Source organism: Trichechus manatus, unplaced genomic scaffold (assembly GCF_000243295.1).
Source record: "Trichechus manatus latirostris isolate Lorelei unplaced genomic scaffold, TriManLat1.0 scaffold00016, whole genome shotgun sequence".
NCBI classification, from domain to species: Eukaryota; Metazoa; Chordata; class Mammalia; order Sirenia; family Trichechidae; genus Trichechus; species Trichechus manatus.
The window spans coordinates 28,001,030-28,018,321 of NW_004443952.1; the positions used below are offsets into that span (position 1 = coordinate 28,001,030).

The window sequence follows — 17,292 nt, forward strand, 5'->3', positions numbered from 1 at the left end:
GTCCCCACAGCCCTCCGCCCAGCAATTCAGTCCCTCAGGGAGTTTGGATGTGTCTATGGAGCTTCCATGACCTTTCCTTGTACAGGTTGTGCTGGCTTCCCCAGTATTGTGTGCTGTCTTACCCTTCACCAGAGTTACCACTCATCTGTTGTCTATTTAGTATTTTCCCCCTACCCCTCCCATCCCTTGTAATCAACAAAGATTGTTACTTTTCGTGTGTAAACTTTTTTGTGATGGTTTCCATCTTTATTGCATTTGTTTACCATCCCCTATTCCATTTTCTCCCTGAGCTATCAGCACCCAGATTGATGTATGCTGTCTGGCAGCACCCTGTCCTTGCAGAACATGGGGGCCAGACGAGGGGTCACGGGAAGGCTGGGGGAGTGTCCATGTCCCATCACTGTGTGCTGCATGTTTTCCCCTCTCTCTGTTGCTGCCTCTCTCCCTTCTCCTGGGGAAGGTGTTGAAACACTTACAGATACTCACACAGAGCTGGTAAACTGCCTCCTTGGACGTTGCTCTAGGAAATGCCATTTTCTCTGCTCACCCTTGACTCCGTGACAGGGAATGACAGCTTATTCGGGGTTTTTGTTTGCCTTTGCCCTGGAACAAGGGTGGTCAGAATGGGCCCCTTTTCCCTTGCAACCTTGACGTGTGCCTCTCTCTTCCTTACCTCTTCCTTACCCTCGCATCCATCCTTCTCTCTTTTTTTTTCTTTTTTTCCTTCCAGTCGGGGCCCTTTGCCTTTCCTTGTTAATCCTGTTTGTAGCAAAGCAAGCTGAAGGAGGAGTTCCTCTCTGTGATCTGCTCCTTACTCTCCACCTACCTTCTCTTCTGTACCTTCTGCCTCCTATAAAGAATGAGCGAGAGAGAGGAGTGTCGACCTAACTACTGCTGCCACCGCTGCCACCGCCGCCAGTGCTGCCACCCTGGTAATGTTTACATGCACCCAAATCAGGCCCAGAGCTGAGGCCCTGCTTGTCAGGGGGAAACTGTGCAAATAACCACACAAATGTGCCAGCCTCAGGCCCTGGAGTCTCTCAGTCAAGACCAGGGCTTCGTGGGCTCGCTTGGAAATGCTGAGGACTCCGGAACCAGCCCTTTGTGCAGAGGTCTAGGATACCTTGCTTTCTTAAAATTAAACCACTGTTGAGCTCATACTGTATGTGTATATACTTTTGTGTCCTGCTTTTTTCTTTAATTCTGTATCATCAGCATCTTCCCATGTTATTTCATGGTCTTCATAATCATCACTTCTCACTCCTTCGTAGTAATTGATTGCATAGTTGTACCATAATTAACTTAACCATTCCTCTGTTAGGAGGCATTTAGATAATCTCCACCTTTCAGTAGTATAAATAATGACATAATGAACATCTTTGAGTCTGAAACTTATTCTGTGTTTGCATGTTCCTCATTTAGGATCATTTCCCCAGGCTAGATTTTTAGAAACGGGGGAATGGGTTCAGAAAGGGCGTAAATATTTTATGGTTCTTAATACGAAAGGCCATTTAGCTTTCTGAAAGAGAAGTCTTTATTTTCTACGATGTTTTTCTCTGATTTGAAATCTTAAACATGCTGAAAGTGCTCAGTGCCACCCTCTGAACACACTCTGCAGAAAGCCAAGTCTCAGTGTCCAGAAAGGTTACCCGGTCCGGGGACAGAGGCAGGCATCCTACCTGTGTAGCTGGAGTTTTAAATCTCTCTCCTCTGTGCTCACCCTGCCAAAATTCCTGCTCGGCTGTTCTGTTAGCTCAGTTCTCCCTGAAGGCAGTCTTATGGACTGTGGACTGTGTTCTGACCTCTGTTCCAGTCCAGCGGGGGCCAAGGGTATACTCACTCTTGTGAGTGATTACTTTGACAGGCAGAGAACCACCTCCCCCACCACCCCACCGCTTGGTCCTGGTGTACAGCTTAAGTCTTAGATCCAAGTTTTGCTGAGGGCGCTGGCCAAGCTCAGGGCTACCATATTATTATGGTTAAAAACCAGAGGTCTCACTGCTGTTAACTCATGGGTGACTATTACCAGTTGCTATCAAGCCAGTTCCGGCTCATGGTGACCCCATGTGTTGCAGAGTAGAACTGCCCCATAGGGTTTTCAGGACTGTGACCTTTCAAAAGCAGATCGCCAGGCCTTTCTTCCAAGGCACCTCTGGGTGTGTTCAAACCGCCAGCCTTTCAGTTAGTAGCCGAGCACATAACCATAATATTAAAACCAAACCAAACCTGTTGCTGTCGAGTCGATTCCAATTCATAGTGACCCTAGAGGGCAGAGTAGAACTGCCCCACAGGGTTTCTAAGGCTCTAAATCTTTATAGAAGCAGACTGCCACATCTTTCACCTGTGGAGCACTGGTGGGTTTGAACCACCAATCTTTGGTTAGCAACCGAAACTCAGAATTTTTATAATCCTAGAATTCTCTGAGGATCACCTCCCACCCTGTCTGCCATCCCAGGCTCCACACTTAGGCCCACAGGCTGGTCCCACCCCAGCCAGAGCTTCCTCTGCTCCTGACCTGTACCTACTCAGGCTTCAATTCAGCAGACATTACCACTGCTGCAGACCTGCCGCTGAATCTGTGGTGCTAAGAGCCAAGGGGTATCTGCAAGCACAGGGGAGAGGTGTTTTGTGACAGGTCAGGGAATGTGTACAGGAGCGATAGTATCTCTCTCTCATATAGAAATACTGATTTCTTTCAGACTCTTAACTTTGAGCAGATGTTTCCAACCTTGTCGCTTCTGTGTCTTTTAGTAGAGGAGAGGCCAGGTGTGATCAGTCCCCAGGCTGCAATTGTCTAGGAATATTCATGACTACTGTGTACACACATGGCCCTGGCATCCAGGGAAGGCAGAATGGTTTGATGGAACAGATCTTCTAGAGACTGTTAGGACTTCGGCCAGGGGGCCGTGGCTTTCTATAGTTGATCGTCAGTCCCCTGTTGCATTTAGGGGGAGGTCATTCTTGCCTTAGCCACAGTGAGAATTTGGCTGGGGATTGAAGCAGACTGTGGTACCATCTGCAAGTGTAAAGCACATCCCACGGAGCAGGTGAGGCATGAAATGGGGAAGTGGAGCCCTCGCTGGAGCACTAAGGGGAGGTGTTCTCTACTTGCCCACCGTTATTGCCTGGCCTCCTGGGTCTCATGAATCATGCAACATCCTCCTAACTGGTTTTCCTGCATTTCGTTGGGTTGGGACGGACACAAATCCCTCCTTTACATGCAAAACACATTCTTTGTTTAAGACCTTCAAAGTCTCCCCAATCTCCCCACAACCTTTGCATCTAATGAAGACTTCATGGTTTCTGAATTTCTCCCAGTTCCTTTGAAGACACCCTGCTCTCTTTTCCTTAAAACCCCATTACAATTGCCTATTTAACTCAGAACTCCTCAAAAGCAGGGCCTGTGTCTTTTTCTTTTCTGTGTCCCTATTGCTAAGCATGCAGTACACATTCAATAAATGTTTGTTGAAAAGAATGAATATATGAGAGAGGGAAGAAGGGGACCTGCTGAGTCTCTCCTGTCTCTAGAGCTGAGTTTGTGGAAAAAAAAAAAAAAAACTGCTTTATTGTAATATAATTCACATATCATACAATCCACCTATTTAAAATGTACAATTCAGTGGCTTTTAGTGTATTCAGAGTGGCATGTTTGTCACCACAATTTTAGAATGTTTTCATCGTCCCAAAAAGAAACCCCCGTCATCTCCCAACTCCCCATCCTCTCCCACCCCAGCCCTGTTGTTGTAGTATGCCATTAAGTCAATTCTGACTCATAGTGACCCTATATGACAGAATAGAGCTGCCCCATAGGGTTTCCTAGGCTGGAATCTTTACAGGAGCAGATCTCTATGTCTTTTCTCCTTTGGAGCGGCTGGTGAGTTCGAACCACCAACCTTTCAATTAGCCCCAGAGCGCTTAACCATTGTGCCACCATGGCTTCTTACCCCAACCCTAGACAACTGCCAATCTACTTTCTATCTCTATAGATTTGCCAGTTCTGGACATTTCATATAAATGGAACTATACAGTACGTGGTCCTTGTTCTCTCTTATCTTTATTGTAAATGAAAGCTCTTTTAAAAAAAAAAATCCCTGGCGAGCCATCTGCTGCTTCTTAAGGTGTCCCTCCCTGCCACCCAGATCTGCCCGAACGGTACTGAGTGTGCTGTGTGAAGTGTCTGAGTGTAGATTCTTTCCTGTCCTGAGGAGCTTGGCCTGCGGGCCTGTGCCAGGCCTCCTGCTAGTCTGCTCACTCTACTCCAGGCCAGCATGCCTGAATAGCCCAGACTCCTGTCCTCTCTGGAAATGTCTGGCTCTGCTTGACTGACTGGTATACCCACTGTCAGGAACATACACCCAGTCAAAAAGGCTTTCAGACTTTTCTGTGAGGTTTGGTCAATGAGACGGCGGCCCTGTCCAACTGTGGGAATGCCATGCTCTGGGCTTTGAAGCTTCAGCCAAGATCCAGATGCCAGCTCAGATAGTACTGAGGCCTGTCAGATTCCAGGCTCCTGGATCCTTCTCTAGCACTGGCTCCCCTCACCTGGGCCTTGACGTAAGCACACAGTGAGACTGGAGCAGACCTCCTCGCTACGTGGAACACATTCTCTGTTCCTAGGCACCCCTGACTCTGCTCCCATTGACTCCAGGGCCTGCGTCTGGTCTGATTCTTGCCTTCTGTCTGTTTTCTTTGGTCTCTCTCATGCAGCTTCTTCTGCTCAGTCATTTGGGAATTTTGTATACTTTTTGGCCTTAGTTTTTTCCTGTGCTCTCTCTCTGTAATGAGGAGCCAGTTGCCCTAGAAGGAAGGAATAAGTGTAATTCTTGTTGACCAACATAAGATGAAGCCCGCACTTAAAAAGCTGGGTCTTCAGAGGAACACTTGCTCACAGCATGCTGGCTCCCTTCACTGAGCTGTGACTTTCCAAGCTACATACATTTCACAGGTCTCTAAAGGCCTCTCTGATGTTCTGCTGCTGCTACAGTGTGTGAGCCACAGGCTAACCCACTTAAGCCTTAATCTTCTTACGGAATTCTTCCTCCATCAGAAGAACAGAATTTGGGAGAAATCTTGAAGCTGATTGGGAAGGACACAAACACAAGAGAAGACAGAATCTCTGGGTTGGCTCCCTGAGTGATGAAGTCAGAGTTGGATGCAGGGCCTCCTCGTTCACTGGCTCTTTTGGCTTTGTGTCCATGAGTGTTGATTTTAACTCTTAAAAGGCTCAGTGGGTCATGCCTATCATCGAAGACCAGAGGGTATCATTCTGATGGGTCATTATCAATGTCTGCATCCTACTCTTGGAACTTTTGTGATCCTGGAGCCACTTTCGTGGGGGTTATTTTAGTACTGGATCTCCTCTCCCTGGAATCTGGAGGCTCTTTTCCTTCCCATACAGCCCATGATTCTTGGACAGGGAGCTGAGCATAGGAGCTAAATGAGGGACTAGTAACTGTAGCTGGCTTGGGAAGCCACTTGTAGGGCTCAGGAGTATTCTAGTAGGTGCCAGTCTTCTAGCTGGTGACACCTACATTGTAGACCTAAACTTTTATGATTCCGTTGATCAGTTCATTTAGCCCAGTCACTGCATATCCACCTGCCTTGTCTCTTAGAGCCTGATTTCTATCTTGTGGAGTGGGCTTTGCTGGCAAACTCACCCCTGTCCTCCTACCCCACTCCACCCCCACATAAATACATCATAAGAGGATCGTGTTACATCCAGTAGTCCAAGAGACATTCTGAAAAGTCTGACTGTTCCAGATGGATGAGGAAACCTATTCCTGTAATGATGATAGTAGCTGACATTTGTTGTCAGTGTGCTAAGGGTTTTTCATGCATTGTCTCATTTAATCCTCAAAACCCACATGTTATCATGCCCATGGCACAGACGAGGAAATTGAGGTCTAGAGATGTTATTTGCCCAAAGCCACATATCTAATAAGTAGGGGAAGCTGGTCCTCCAGGATAGAGATGCGTGTGTCTGTCGCAGTTGTGCACTTGGCTTGGCTTGACAGTAGGTACTTGATAATGTTTACTTGAGTGAATGAAGTGTCAGATGCACAGGATAAATGTGCCTAGTGAGGAGCAGGAATGAGGGCTGGGTGTCTTCCCCACCCCCTGTAGAGGAAGAGCACCTCCTGTTAATAGTGGGCACTGGCAGACGTGCCAGGCTCTGTTCCTCTTCATCCAGAAAGATGAGTACGCAAGGTACTACAACATGTTACCTAAAAAAGCCTAGAAAATTAGCTAAAAAGACTGGGCTTTCCTGTAATCCCAGAGGAGGGAGGGGAAGACACAGGGTAGAACCAATTTTGCTCCTTGATCTTCTCCTCCAGCCTGCTATCATTCATGAGACTTGGCTCCAGAAGTGCCCATTCACAGTTCCATATTCCCAGTTCCTGGGAGAGGGAAACTGTGTAGATCAGCTCAGTCAGGATCTGTTTAGATCAAACAGCCATGCCAGCAGATATAGACATGACCACCAAGAGCCCCCTGCTTCTTTTATTGGAGAGGGTACCAAGACTGGCGAGAATTGTCATGAGCTGGGCAGCCACCCTCAGGAAGTCTACTAGACAGTGTAAAAAGGCTCCGTTGGGACACCTCCCTTTTAACTTGTTGGAAACTAGTTGTTCAGTGGGGCTGAAATGTGCTTGAAAATGTTCAGAGAAAGCTAACTCTTCCAGGGTCTTAATGGGACTTGGGGAGCAAGATGGATAGCACCCAGCACAGCCTTTTTATCATCACCAAAAGGTAGAAGATTTTGAGGGGTAAATAGAGTGAATCTGGGTTGAGGTGAAGGTTGTTACAAAATTGTTGAGAGAATTACATTATATACCGTGTACATAAAACACAACTTTGCCTGGTGTGTGATCATCCCCTAATGAATATTAGCAAGGCATTGTTGTTGTAACAATAATAATTGCAACTACTTAATAGTTTTCAAAGGCTCCCATATGTGGTTTCTAAACTCTGAACTTCTTTTTGCCTCCTGACTTAACGGAGTTCACTGAAAGCAGAATTTTAAATTGACTCGTAATGGGTGGGGCAGCCAAAGAACACAGTTTGCCCGTGGGCGCAGCTTCTCCTTTACCATTCATGGTTAGAAAACTTTGTCATGAGCTGAAGAAAAGGGGCTCTTGTGTAAGATGCTTCGTTCATTCATTTACTCTCCTCCTGGCTGCTTTTTCTGACTTACTGATAACCTGCCTGTCTTTAAATGGTTTATTTCCCTGAGTCAACAGCCTGAGGCTGGTCTATGCAGTCTGTAGTCACACAGGTAGCCTTGTGGAGCACCAATTTCCAAGTCTTGTCTTGGGGTCATGGGGGGAGGACTTTTTGCATCCCAGGTTTGAGATCATGGACCAATTACAGGCCTTTGTGGGCCGCTTTTTCCCCCCAGATAGAGGGCCATAATCTTGGTAATCCCAAGAGAGTTGGACAAGAGCATCAGATGAGAATTCCAGTCAGGGTGAGAGCATGTGTATGGGAGGGCTTTGTGAATGCTGGATGTAAGGGATGGCAGTGTCAATGCTATTACTGTTTTCACTGACCTGGGGACATGGGAGTTGGTAAGAGCAGAGACCCATAGTGGTGACCCCTGAGGAGGCCCTCTGGTTGGAGCTTCCCAGAAAAGGTTGCCTTCTGCCATCGTATGTTGAAACTCATCCATCAGTCTACTCATTCATTCATTCACTCATCCAGCAACTATTTATTGAGCTCTTATTATGTGCCAGGTAGTGTTCAAGGCATTGAGTAAAAATTCCAACCTCCATTGAACTTAAATTTTAGTGGAGGAAACTGAAAATAAATAAGTAAAATATAAAATACCTCTGCACTAGTAGACTTGGTGCTTCAGGACCTGGTGGCCAGCACCCTGAAGCAGGTGTCTCTCTTCTCTCCCGGACACCCTGTTTTTATCATAGCTTATATCACACTGCTTTCCCATACACTGTGAGCCCTTTGAGGGCAGGAATTGAGTTGTGATTGCCACATTCCTCTGGTGCCTAATTTGGTGTCTGACAGAGACATGGAAAGCACACAGTGTGGTAATCAAACCACAGTCAACCATTTAAAGAGGATAGAAGTGGAAAGTCCTCCACTTACCTAACTAGTGTTACCAATTTCCTGGTTATCTTTCCTGGAGTTAGTCTGTGTATTGCATAATAAATGATGTGTGTGTTTTAACGCCCTTTACACCTAACAATGTATCTTAAAGATCATTTCCCTCTTTTTTTTTTAAACAGCTTGATACCATTATATGGATGTACCAGGCTTTATTTAACCAGTTCCCTAGTGATGTATCACTGTTTATAATTGTTTGCTATGAGGAGCACCCCACAGTGAGCAGCATAGTTCATATGTCATTCTCACATGTGCAAGTCTTACTGCAGGATAAATTCCTAGAAGTGGGATTGCTGGGTCAAAGGGTATGATGTTTTGTATTGATTTGTAAAATGAGGGCAGAAACGTGAGGCCCAAGAGTGGACTAATGACCATGACTAGTGACAAGTCACCAATCCCTGTGGGTGTTCTGTTTGAAGATACTTGGCCTTATGGCATCTGACATCACTTCCTTTGTTTCTGCACCAGGATGGAGACTCCATGTTCAATCGTGCTAAGCTCCTCAACGTTGGTTTTCAAGAGGCCTTGAAAGATTATGATTACAACTGCTTTGTGTTTAGCGACGTGGACCTCATTCCAATGGATGACCATAATACCTACAGGTGTTTTTCACAGCCACGGCACATTTCTGTAGCCATGGATAAGTTTGGATTTAGGTAAGAGTTGTTCAGCCAGAGTCCACGCAGAAGATGTTTCTCTCTTATATGGCAGCTAGAAAATGTGATTCTTCTAGCCCAGGGGTATGCCTTTGTGACTTTGGGGGAGAATGCCTTCTCAGAAATGGGTGCTTTCAAGCCCAAAGTCAGTTATTATTTGAGAAGGAAAAAGGAGTCCAGAAACTGCTGTCATCACTGCACATTAGATGCTTGGGGTGGCTCTTGTTTTTACTTTCCAAACAGATGCTGTGTTTTCTGTGCTTTTTCTCTTCCCTTCCTGCACAACTTGGAAAGCAAATCGAGAATCATTTTTCCCCAGGTACTTCCTGGGCTTGAACGCCTCAGCAGATGTTCCTTGGTGCTTTATGAGGAACATGATTACATTTCTTAGCAGAACACAGGCTTCTTGCTTAACCACGGAGCCCCTCATATTTCCCCACCAAAATGCCTCTAGTGAAGTGGCCAACTGATTTCTGCCCATGGGGATATATGGTAGGCGGGGCATGATCCTAAGCACTACCAAAGGTGGAAAATGGCCCTATAGTTGTTGTTTTATCTTAAAAAAAAAAAAAAAGTAAGTTTCATCCTATTCCATAATTTATCTATGTTTGTGTTAACGTAAAATTGTTTTGATTTAAATCACCTGTCAGTTCAGTGACCTAACCTTTCCCTCCCTGCTCTAAGTAAACTTGAAGCTCCAGGAAGCTGTGTTGCAGGTACCCTGTGTGTTGGGTACCCCTGGCTTAGGTTGAGTACCACAGTGTGGTTGACCTGTGTAGATAATAGCCCCTTTGTTTAGATATAGCCACCAACATCTACTTTCCTTCAGACTCTTTTTGTTCTCACCATTTCTTTCTATCCCCCCTTGCTGGGGGATGTCAGGGCTATGAGATGAATCTAGACATGCTATGAAGTCCTTTCCCCAGATCAAAGGTATTCAGGCCCTAAACCCTCTGTCTTAAAGAGGGGGGTAAATTGGACTTAAACTTCACTTTTAGACTCTTCATAAATCACTTTGTGCCCTCCTACCTTCCCTCCCTCTCTATGTATCTTCTTCTCTTTGAGATACACAGGTTTATACCCTGACCTCCTTTCAATTTCTCCGCTGAAGCATGGTTGTAAACCAAAATGGGGCCCAAGTGATCACCTAATTCCTTACCACAGCATCATCTTTGCTTTACAGAGAACCAGTCAGGCTTGAGGGGATGAGGCAGATAGGTAAGAGAAAGCAGCAGAGACAGCAAACCCAAATTTTGTCAACTTAGAGTGTACTTACCCTTAAAGTGGCTAAGTCAAAAGTCCATTTCTGTAAAAATGCTAATTACCAACAGACCTTATTGGCTTAGCCACCTCTGGTTCAAACCTTCACATTAAAAGTACAAAGAGTAATGTGAGGTGTACCAAAAGGCGGTTGATCTGACACCCTTAATTACAGATATTCATTAAAGAATGCCTACAGGGATCTTTGCTTGCAAATACTTGCCATCAGGATTGTTGAATGTATTTGAAAATAATAATTGCATCTTTTTTTCCATATATTCTGTATGGTTTGGCTGACTTTCCCCTCAAAATCTAAGTTAGAGATTTCCTCAGTTTGTGTGATGGGTTTTGGTTTCTCTGGATTCCAGTAAGGGCCTGAGTATAGTTTGAAGTTGCACACGGGTAGTCACAAAACCGCAGGCCTTAGAGGACCCAAAGGAGGGCTTCTGCATGGCCTCTGGGGTGGGCACGTCCTGAATCTTAACATTTCTCATCAGAGCTTACTCTGCATTCCTCAGGAGTACATAATTCATAGCCTCTGAAATATTGAAATAAAAAATGATTTGGAAGGATGAGAGCCCATATGCCCTACTGCTTGGAAATCTGTAAAATAGGTTCACATTATGCATATGTGTCCTGTGCATTTTGCTAAGTCAGGATAATGGGGAAATTTCCAATAAAAATTTATTTTAGCATATTTTCAGAAATGCTACTCTAAGGCTTGGTGTTCACACTGTACACCTTTTGAAAGATGAAAACTAGGCTAGTAGATGGGATGGGAGGGGGCATGAGAGGTGGGCACAAGATGATTTTCAGAGACTTTCTAAAACAATCTCAGATTCCAGGATGCCCTGGCTAAGAACTTCCTTTACAAGAGCAGGACACAGGGGAAGCAGTGCCATGGAGAGCAGATTTCCTGAGCCAGTGAGGAAGAGCTAGGCTTCTCCCGCTCTTGCCACTGACTTAATTTTCTAGATGACAACAGAAGCAGCCCTGCATTCTTGGAAAGATAAAGACTCCACTTTGATGTCTGTGTTTTCTCTAAGATAATCTGAGTCCTGCTATAAAAACAAAATAAACCCCTCCTAAATCCCTTATCAAAAACTCCCCCAGAGAATAAAGAATACTATAATTGTTTAGATTTCCAGCAAGTTTTATTTTGGGAATGCCAAAACCTGCTAACCACTGGTCCTTTGTGTGTGTGTGTTTTTCCCCAGCCTACCTTATGTTCAGTATTTTGGAGGTGTCTCTGCTCTAAGTAAACAACAGTTTCTCACCATCAATGGATTTCCTAATAATTATTGGGGCTGGGGAGGCGAAGATGACGACATTTTTAACAGGTAATGGTCACTACTCAGATCTTTCCCTCCCTGTCTTCCTTCACTCCCAAATTTTGGATCAGTGTTTGGTTATTCTGCAAGGGTTGGCCCTCAGAAGGGATGCAGTCCCCATTCAGCCCAAGTTCTTAGGCATATCCTCCTGTAGGTGTTGAAGATGGTCTTTAGGAAAATTAGCTTCTGAGATTTTTGGATTAGCCTTGGAAAAGGTAAAATATTTAACCAAGCGAAGGAGTGAGTTTACTTTGACTGTACAAGATGCCATTTTTGTACTGAGGGAGTAGACGTGTCTTTTGCAAAAATTCAGCATCTCATTGTGGTCCCATTTCAGTGTGAAACAAATTTCTTTGGGCAGATTCCTAAGTTTCTTCACAGAATCCTTAGGCCACTTTTTTATTTTGGAGAATTTTTAGCATACACAAAAGAGGACAAAGTAGCATAATGAACCTCTGTGTACCCACCGGACTCCAACAATCATTACTCCACGGCCCCATCCACACCCCTGGGCTCTTGTTAAGACAGTAAACCTTAATCACATAGGTTGCCGTTGTAGATGGTAAAAAACCATCCATCACTGGCATTTGAAACCACGTTACAGATAAATCCAAAAGCCAAACCTGTTGCCGTCAAGTCGATTCTGACTCATAGCGACCCTATTGGGTAGAGTAGAATTACCCCACAGGGTTTCAAAGGCTGTACTCTTTACAAGAGCAGACTGTCGCATCTTTCTCCCACTGAGCGGCTGGTAGGTTCGAATCGCAGACCTTTCAGTTAGCAGCCAAGTGCTTAATCACTGCGCCACCAGGGCTCCGTATATTACAGATAGGTTACCTTAAATTCATTACAGAATCTAAGGTAGTCTCCAGTGGAGGCTTCAACTCGGCCAGCTGCAGGTAAAACCACCTTCTCCCTCTGGGAGCCAGTCTGAACCTGTCACTGAGTCTGATATCAGAATACACCCTGGTGCAGCCATCTTGAATTGGAGTACATTTATTTGATCAATTAACAAAAGGGTTCTGTCATGGATTGAATTATGTCCCCCCAAAAAATATGTGTATCAATTTGTGTGATTTTCCTATATGTTGTAGATCCTGCCTCTATGATGTTAATGAGGGAGGATGGGCGGCAGTTGTGTTAGTGAGGCAGGACTCAATCTGCAAGATTGGATTGTGTTTTGAGGCAATCTCTTGAGATTTAAAAGAGAGACTTGAGCAGAGAGACAGGAGGACCTCATACCACCAAGAAACCAGTGTCAGGAGCAGAGCACATCCTTTGGACCTGAGGTCCCTACATGGAGAAACTCCTAGTCCAGGGAAACATTGATGAGAAGGCCGATAGAGAGAAAGCCTTCCTCTGGAGCTGATGCTCTGAATTTGGACTTTTAGCCTACTTTACTGTGAGGGAATAAACTTCTCTTTGTTAAAGCCATCCACTTGTGGTATTTCTGTTATAGCAGCACTAGATGACTAAGACAGTTTCTGTCAGGGCAGCAGCCCAAGTCATCCAAGCTTAACAATGCATGAGAACTTGACAGACCTGAGCCTTTAATATTAACCTTGAGGAAGACTTGAGTTTTTGAGTGTGCAGATTGGTTATCAAGTGTGAACTTACTGAACAGAGCACTGTGCCAGGTAGGCTCAGTGGGGAGGACACGATGAGCCGGACATGGGGTCCAACCAGAAACAAACCAACTTTTGTAGATAACCACACCTGGGCAAATGCTGTGGACTCAGATGGTGGTAGTGTTGTTGTCGTCACTGGTTGCTGTAGAGTCAATTCTGACTAATGGCGACCCCGTGTGTACAGAATAGAACTGCTTCTTAGGGTTTTCAAGGCTGTGACCTTTCAGAAGCAGATAGCCAGGCGTGTCTTCCGAGGAGCCTCTGGGTGGGTTCGAACTGCCAGCCTTTCAGCTGGTAGTTGAATACCTAACCATTTGTACCACCCAGGGACTCCCATGTGGCAGTATACAGGGCTGTTATGACAGCGCAGATGTGACCAGTCAGGTCTTTAATTTTCCTAAAGACCATCTTCAATACCTACAGGGTGGAGAGGGAGGGCACGCCGAGCGCTGGCACCCTAAGGTGGTGGGACTAGAAGGAGGGGTGGTGGTGTGTGGAGAAACTTTCTTCAAAGATAAAGTGTCTAACTCTTATTGTGAATGGTTAAGCAATCAGCAGCTAACCGAAAGGTCGGCGGTTTGAACCCACCAGTCGCTTCACGAGAGAAAGATGTGGCATTCTGCTTCCGTAAAGATTTACAGCCTAGGAAACCTTATGGGGCAGTTCTACCCTGTCCTTACAGGGTCGCTGTGAGTTGGAACTGATTCAGTGGCAACTTTTTTTTTTTTAACACTAATTGTAGAACTAGTGGTAAAAGGACATGGGGAAGCAGCGTGAGTTCTAGCCAGTGCTGCATTGGGCTGGGTCCTGGCATGATGGCTGGAATATGGGCCCAGCGAGAAGAGTAAGAAGGACGGTGGGTGGGGCCCGCTGGGCCTGAGAATAATCTTGCAGCCAGGCTATTGGATCTAAGCCTTGTGGCAGCTCTATGGTCATGACTTGTTCCTTTACTCTTTGCAGATTAGTTTTTAAAGGCATGTCTGTATCTCGCCCAAATGCTGTGGTTGGAAAGTGTCGGATGATCCGCCACTCAAGAGACAGAAAAAATGAACCCAATCCTCAGAGGTGTGTTCTGGGTCTTTTCATAGCCTTCTTCCCCCTAGAGGATGGGGCAGGCTGAGGGAATGAGGCTCGAGAGAAATGGAGGGTTCAGTCCATGGGAAGGAAGGGAAGAGGAGAAGGGTAGGGAATTAAATGCAAGCGTTTAATGGCTTTGTTTTGACCCCATCCCCTTTACCTTTTTCTCCTTATCCGGTAGGTTTGACCGAATCGCACACACGAAGGAGACAATGCGCTTGGATGGTTTGAACACACTCACCTACAAGGTGTTGGACACTCAGAGATACCCGTTGTATACCAAAATCACAGTGGACATTGGGAAGCCAAGCTAGCATTTTGATACACTAATAAGAGACTTGAAAACGGCCAGGGACTTCTGCTGTGTCCCTGCCAGTCCCCTGGGCTGGTCCTGCTCTCATTTTTACCAATCAGAGTGATAGGCTTCCCTCACTCATCATTCCGATGTCTTTCCAGATGACCAGGACGAGTGAGATATTTTGCCCCCAACTTGCCTCGGCATGTGACTTCTTATCTCTACATGGTGTTTGTAGAAACTGTCAGATTTGGGGGCTTCTCATCATGCTCACAATGTCGCCCCTAAGAGTCAGAACTGTACACCGCCAAAAATTTGGCGACTGGGACTCATTCCCAACCATAAAACTGCTAAATTATTATGAAAAAGGTAAGAATTTTGCTTTAAATTGTGGGTTGTGGTGTTCTTATTACTTCATGAAAGATTGGAGCATGTTGCTGAAATTGAACTGGCAGATATTTTTTTAGTTGTCATATTTTAGCAACAACAACAAAAACACACACACAATTTCAATGATTCTCTTTTTAGCCTCCTCTTTCCACACACCTTCTTTCAGCGGTATGCAACTGTTACAATCACTGTGTGTGTCTTTTCTTAGCAAAAGAATTTTAAAACTTGAGCCTTAGACCTTTTGTCCTGCTAAAGTGTGAATTCCAAGGCAACTTTAGCCATCAGAGCAAAAGGCTTGGGTGTTTTCGCCTTCAGTGGCCTATTTCCGGATTGTCTAATTTCTGAATGTAAAGGTTTTTTTTGTTTTCATCAGCAGTTTGTAGCATTTTAAAGAAAGAACAAATCAGGTTCTAATTATGACCTAGCTTGATTTTGTGTTGATCCAAAGTTGCATAGCTGATTAATGTTAGGTTATGACAATTTATTTTTCTGAGCATGCTATGTAAACTTGAATATCCTTTGTATTTTTATTGTGGTGTTTAAATGTGGGGAGGGGATTGAGCATTTTTTGGGGAAAAAAGTAATGTATGCTGTGGTGGCCATGAATGGGCCTTCGATTTAGCTGGCGGGCCAGGTTATATGAAGAGCAACCTTTGGTCCCTTAATGAGGGCAAGGCCTCCCTATCAGCTCTATCCTGTCAAACCTCTAGGGCAGGGAGTCTGTGACCTGGGGCAGTAGGCCTGCTGGGCAGAGCTTCTGCCCTCCTCTGGTGGGCAGGGTGGAGAGAACTTCAACCTCCTTATACTGACCCCGGGCCTCCCCTCAGGGCCCATGGCTGTGGAGTTGTAAATAACAGCAATCAGGTTTACCAACCCTTAGTGCCTCCCTGGAGGGCAGGCTGAGGGGACCTTCAAATCCTGGTGCAAGAGGAGGCTAGGGGCCGCCTCCCTCAGAGGCTCCTGCCCACCCCCCGCCCCCACCCCGAATTGCCCCGTTCGGCTTCCTCCCTCTTTTCTTCCCCTGCCTTTCTCCTTCCTTCCTTTCCCTTTTCGTTCCTTTGCCTCTTGCCTATTCCCTAAAACTTGCTTGTGGCACTCAGGGTTAAACAGACTATTCATTCTCCAGTGTGAATGTGCCTTTTAATTAGAGATCTAGAAAGAAGTTCGGCTGAACCCACTCCCAACTTTGTCACAAGAATTCTGGTGCCTAAAGCCTCTCCTTGCCCCTCAAGTTTTTAGCAGGTGCTCTGGTGAGCAGCCTCACTCAAGTCAGGCTAACCCATAGGGATGCCTTCCCCAAACCCACCTCTTCTGGGAGATGATGTCGAGCTGCCTGGGACAAGATGGCATGAGGCAGTTCCTACCACTGAGCACCCTCTCCAGGCCCAGGCTCACCTCAGATCATCAAACTCAGCAGGCCTCATCCCAGGGTTGGGTACCCCCACCACTGCCCCTGGGCACCAGCCCTCACTGTGGAGGCTGAGCTGGTGCCCGATCCCGACTTACCTGTGCCTTTATTGCTTTGAGCGTCTCAGATGCTAACTTGGTTCTTTTTCCAGAAGGCTTTGTATTGGTTAAAAAAGTACTTTCTACTGCAGAAGCAGCTGGGCTATGTGAAGAGTATTTCTGTTGTTCCCTGCTCCTTCATATTAAATCTAGGAATGAGTGCACTAAGAGGGAATTTGGGGAAATAAAAAGAATGAAGACCCCTTTTTCTGTGCCCAGGTTCCGACTTTTCCCAAGTGCCTTAAAAGAAAGAATGCCCAGTATGGTAACGTCTTTGTAACTTTACTCTTAAAACAAAATTCTGACTTTTCCTTTTTCTTTCTTTCCTTTTTCTGTTAATTTTCCTTCATGTTCAATGGGAATAGTCAAGTGTGTGGTTCATTCTCAGAACCAGGGAAAATACGGCTTCACTTGTTCCCCTCCCCCACCGCCGTTTGCTGATCTACAGGTGCTCTCCTGCCCTCCCCCCACCCCCCCACCCCTGGCTCACAGCGCACATCCATGAGATGCAGGTCTTATTTCCACCAGGGGATTACAGGGCTGTGGTGCAGGGAACATTTCCTTCACTTGGGAGCCGTACCGTTGAAGTTGTCTGTGCTGTGCCTTTCTCTGCCCCCGTCCAGCCTGTTGCTGGTGACCCTGTTTTGAAGTGGCCTTTGGGAGAGATCAGAGGGCAGACGTGGCACAGGAGGGTGAAGGAAGTGCTGGTGCTGGGTCTCAGCAAGGGCAGGGTCTCTGCTGACATTTGAGAGGGGCATGCAGTGCCCTCACAGTCAGACAACAGCGTTCACATCCTCAAGGCCTGTTTTGCTGTGTATTTTGATTTCCTGTGTATGCAAATGTGTGTATATACCATTGTGATGGGGGGGGGTGTCTGACCTTGGTGTTAAAAACAAAAGACGAAAACTGTATTTTTGCCTTTAAAATCTAGTAATATAACGTCAATAAACTACCCTATCTTTGTAACCACAGGTGGTTTCTCTTCTGACTTACGGATTTGGGCTCTCCCAGAGCTGGAGGGTGGTGAC

At 45.8% G+C, this 17,292-nt stretch overlaps 1 protein-coding gene across 2 annotated transcripts in view; it reads left to right on the plus strand.

Annotated features, from left to right (window-relative positions):
- The window catches only part of B4GALT1 (beta-1,4-galactosyltransferase 1), a 61,405-nt gene extending 45,725 nt beyond the window's left edge, over positions 1-15,680 (plus strand). The window contains exons 3-6 of one of the 2 annotated variants that reach the window (XM_004372335.2): positions 8,590-8,777; positions 11,255-11,377; positions 13,957-14,061; positions 14,255-15,680. In XM_004372335.2, coding sequence (XP_004372392.1) covers positions 8,590-8,777; positions 11,255-11,377; positions 13,957-14,061; positions 14,255-14,387 — 549 coding nt within the window. In that variant the 3' untranslated portion in view covers positions 14,388-15,680. The remainder of the gene's footprint in view (positions 1-8,589; positions 8,778-11,254; positions 11,378-13,956; positions 14,062-14,254) is intronic. The other variant, XM_023727547.1, reaches the window with a different exon arrangement.
- The last annotated feature ends 1,612 nt before the right edge of the window (positions 15,681-17,292 follow it).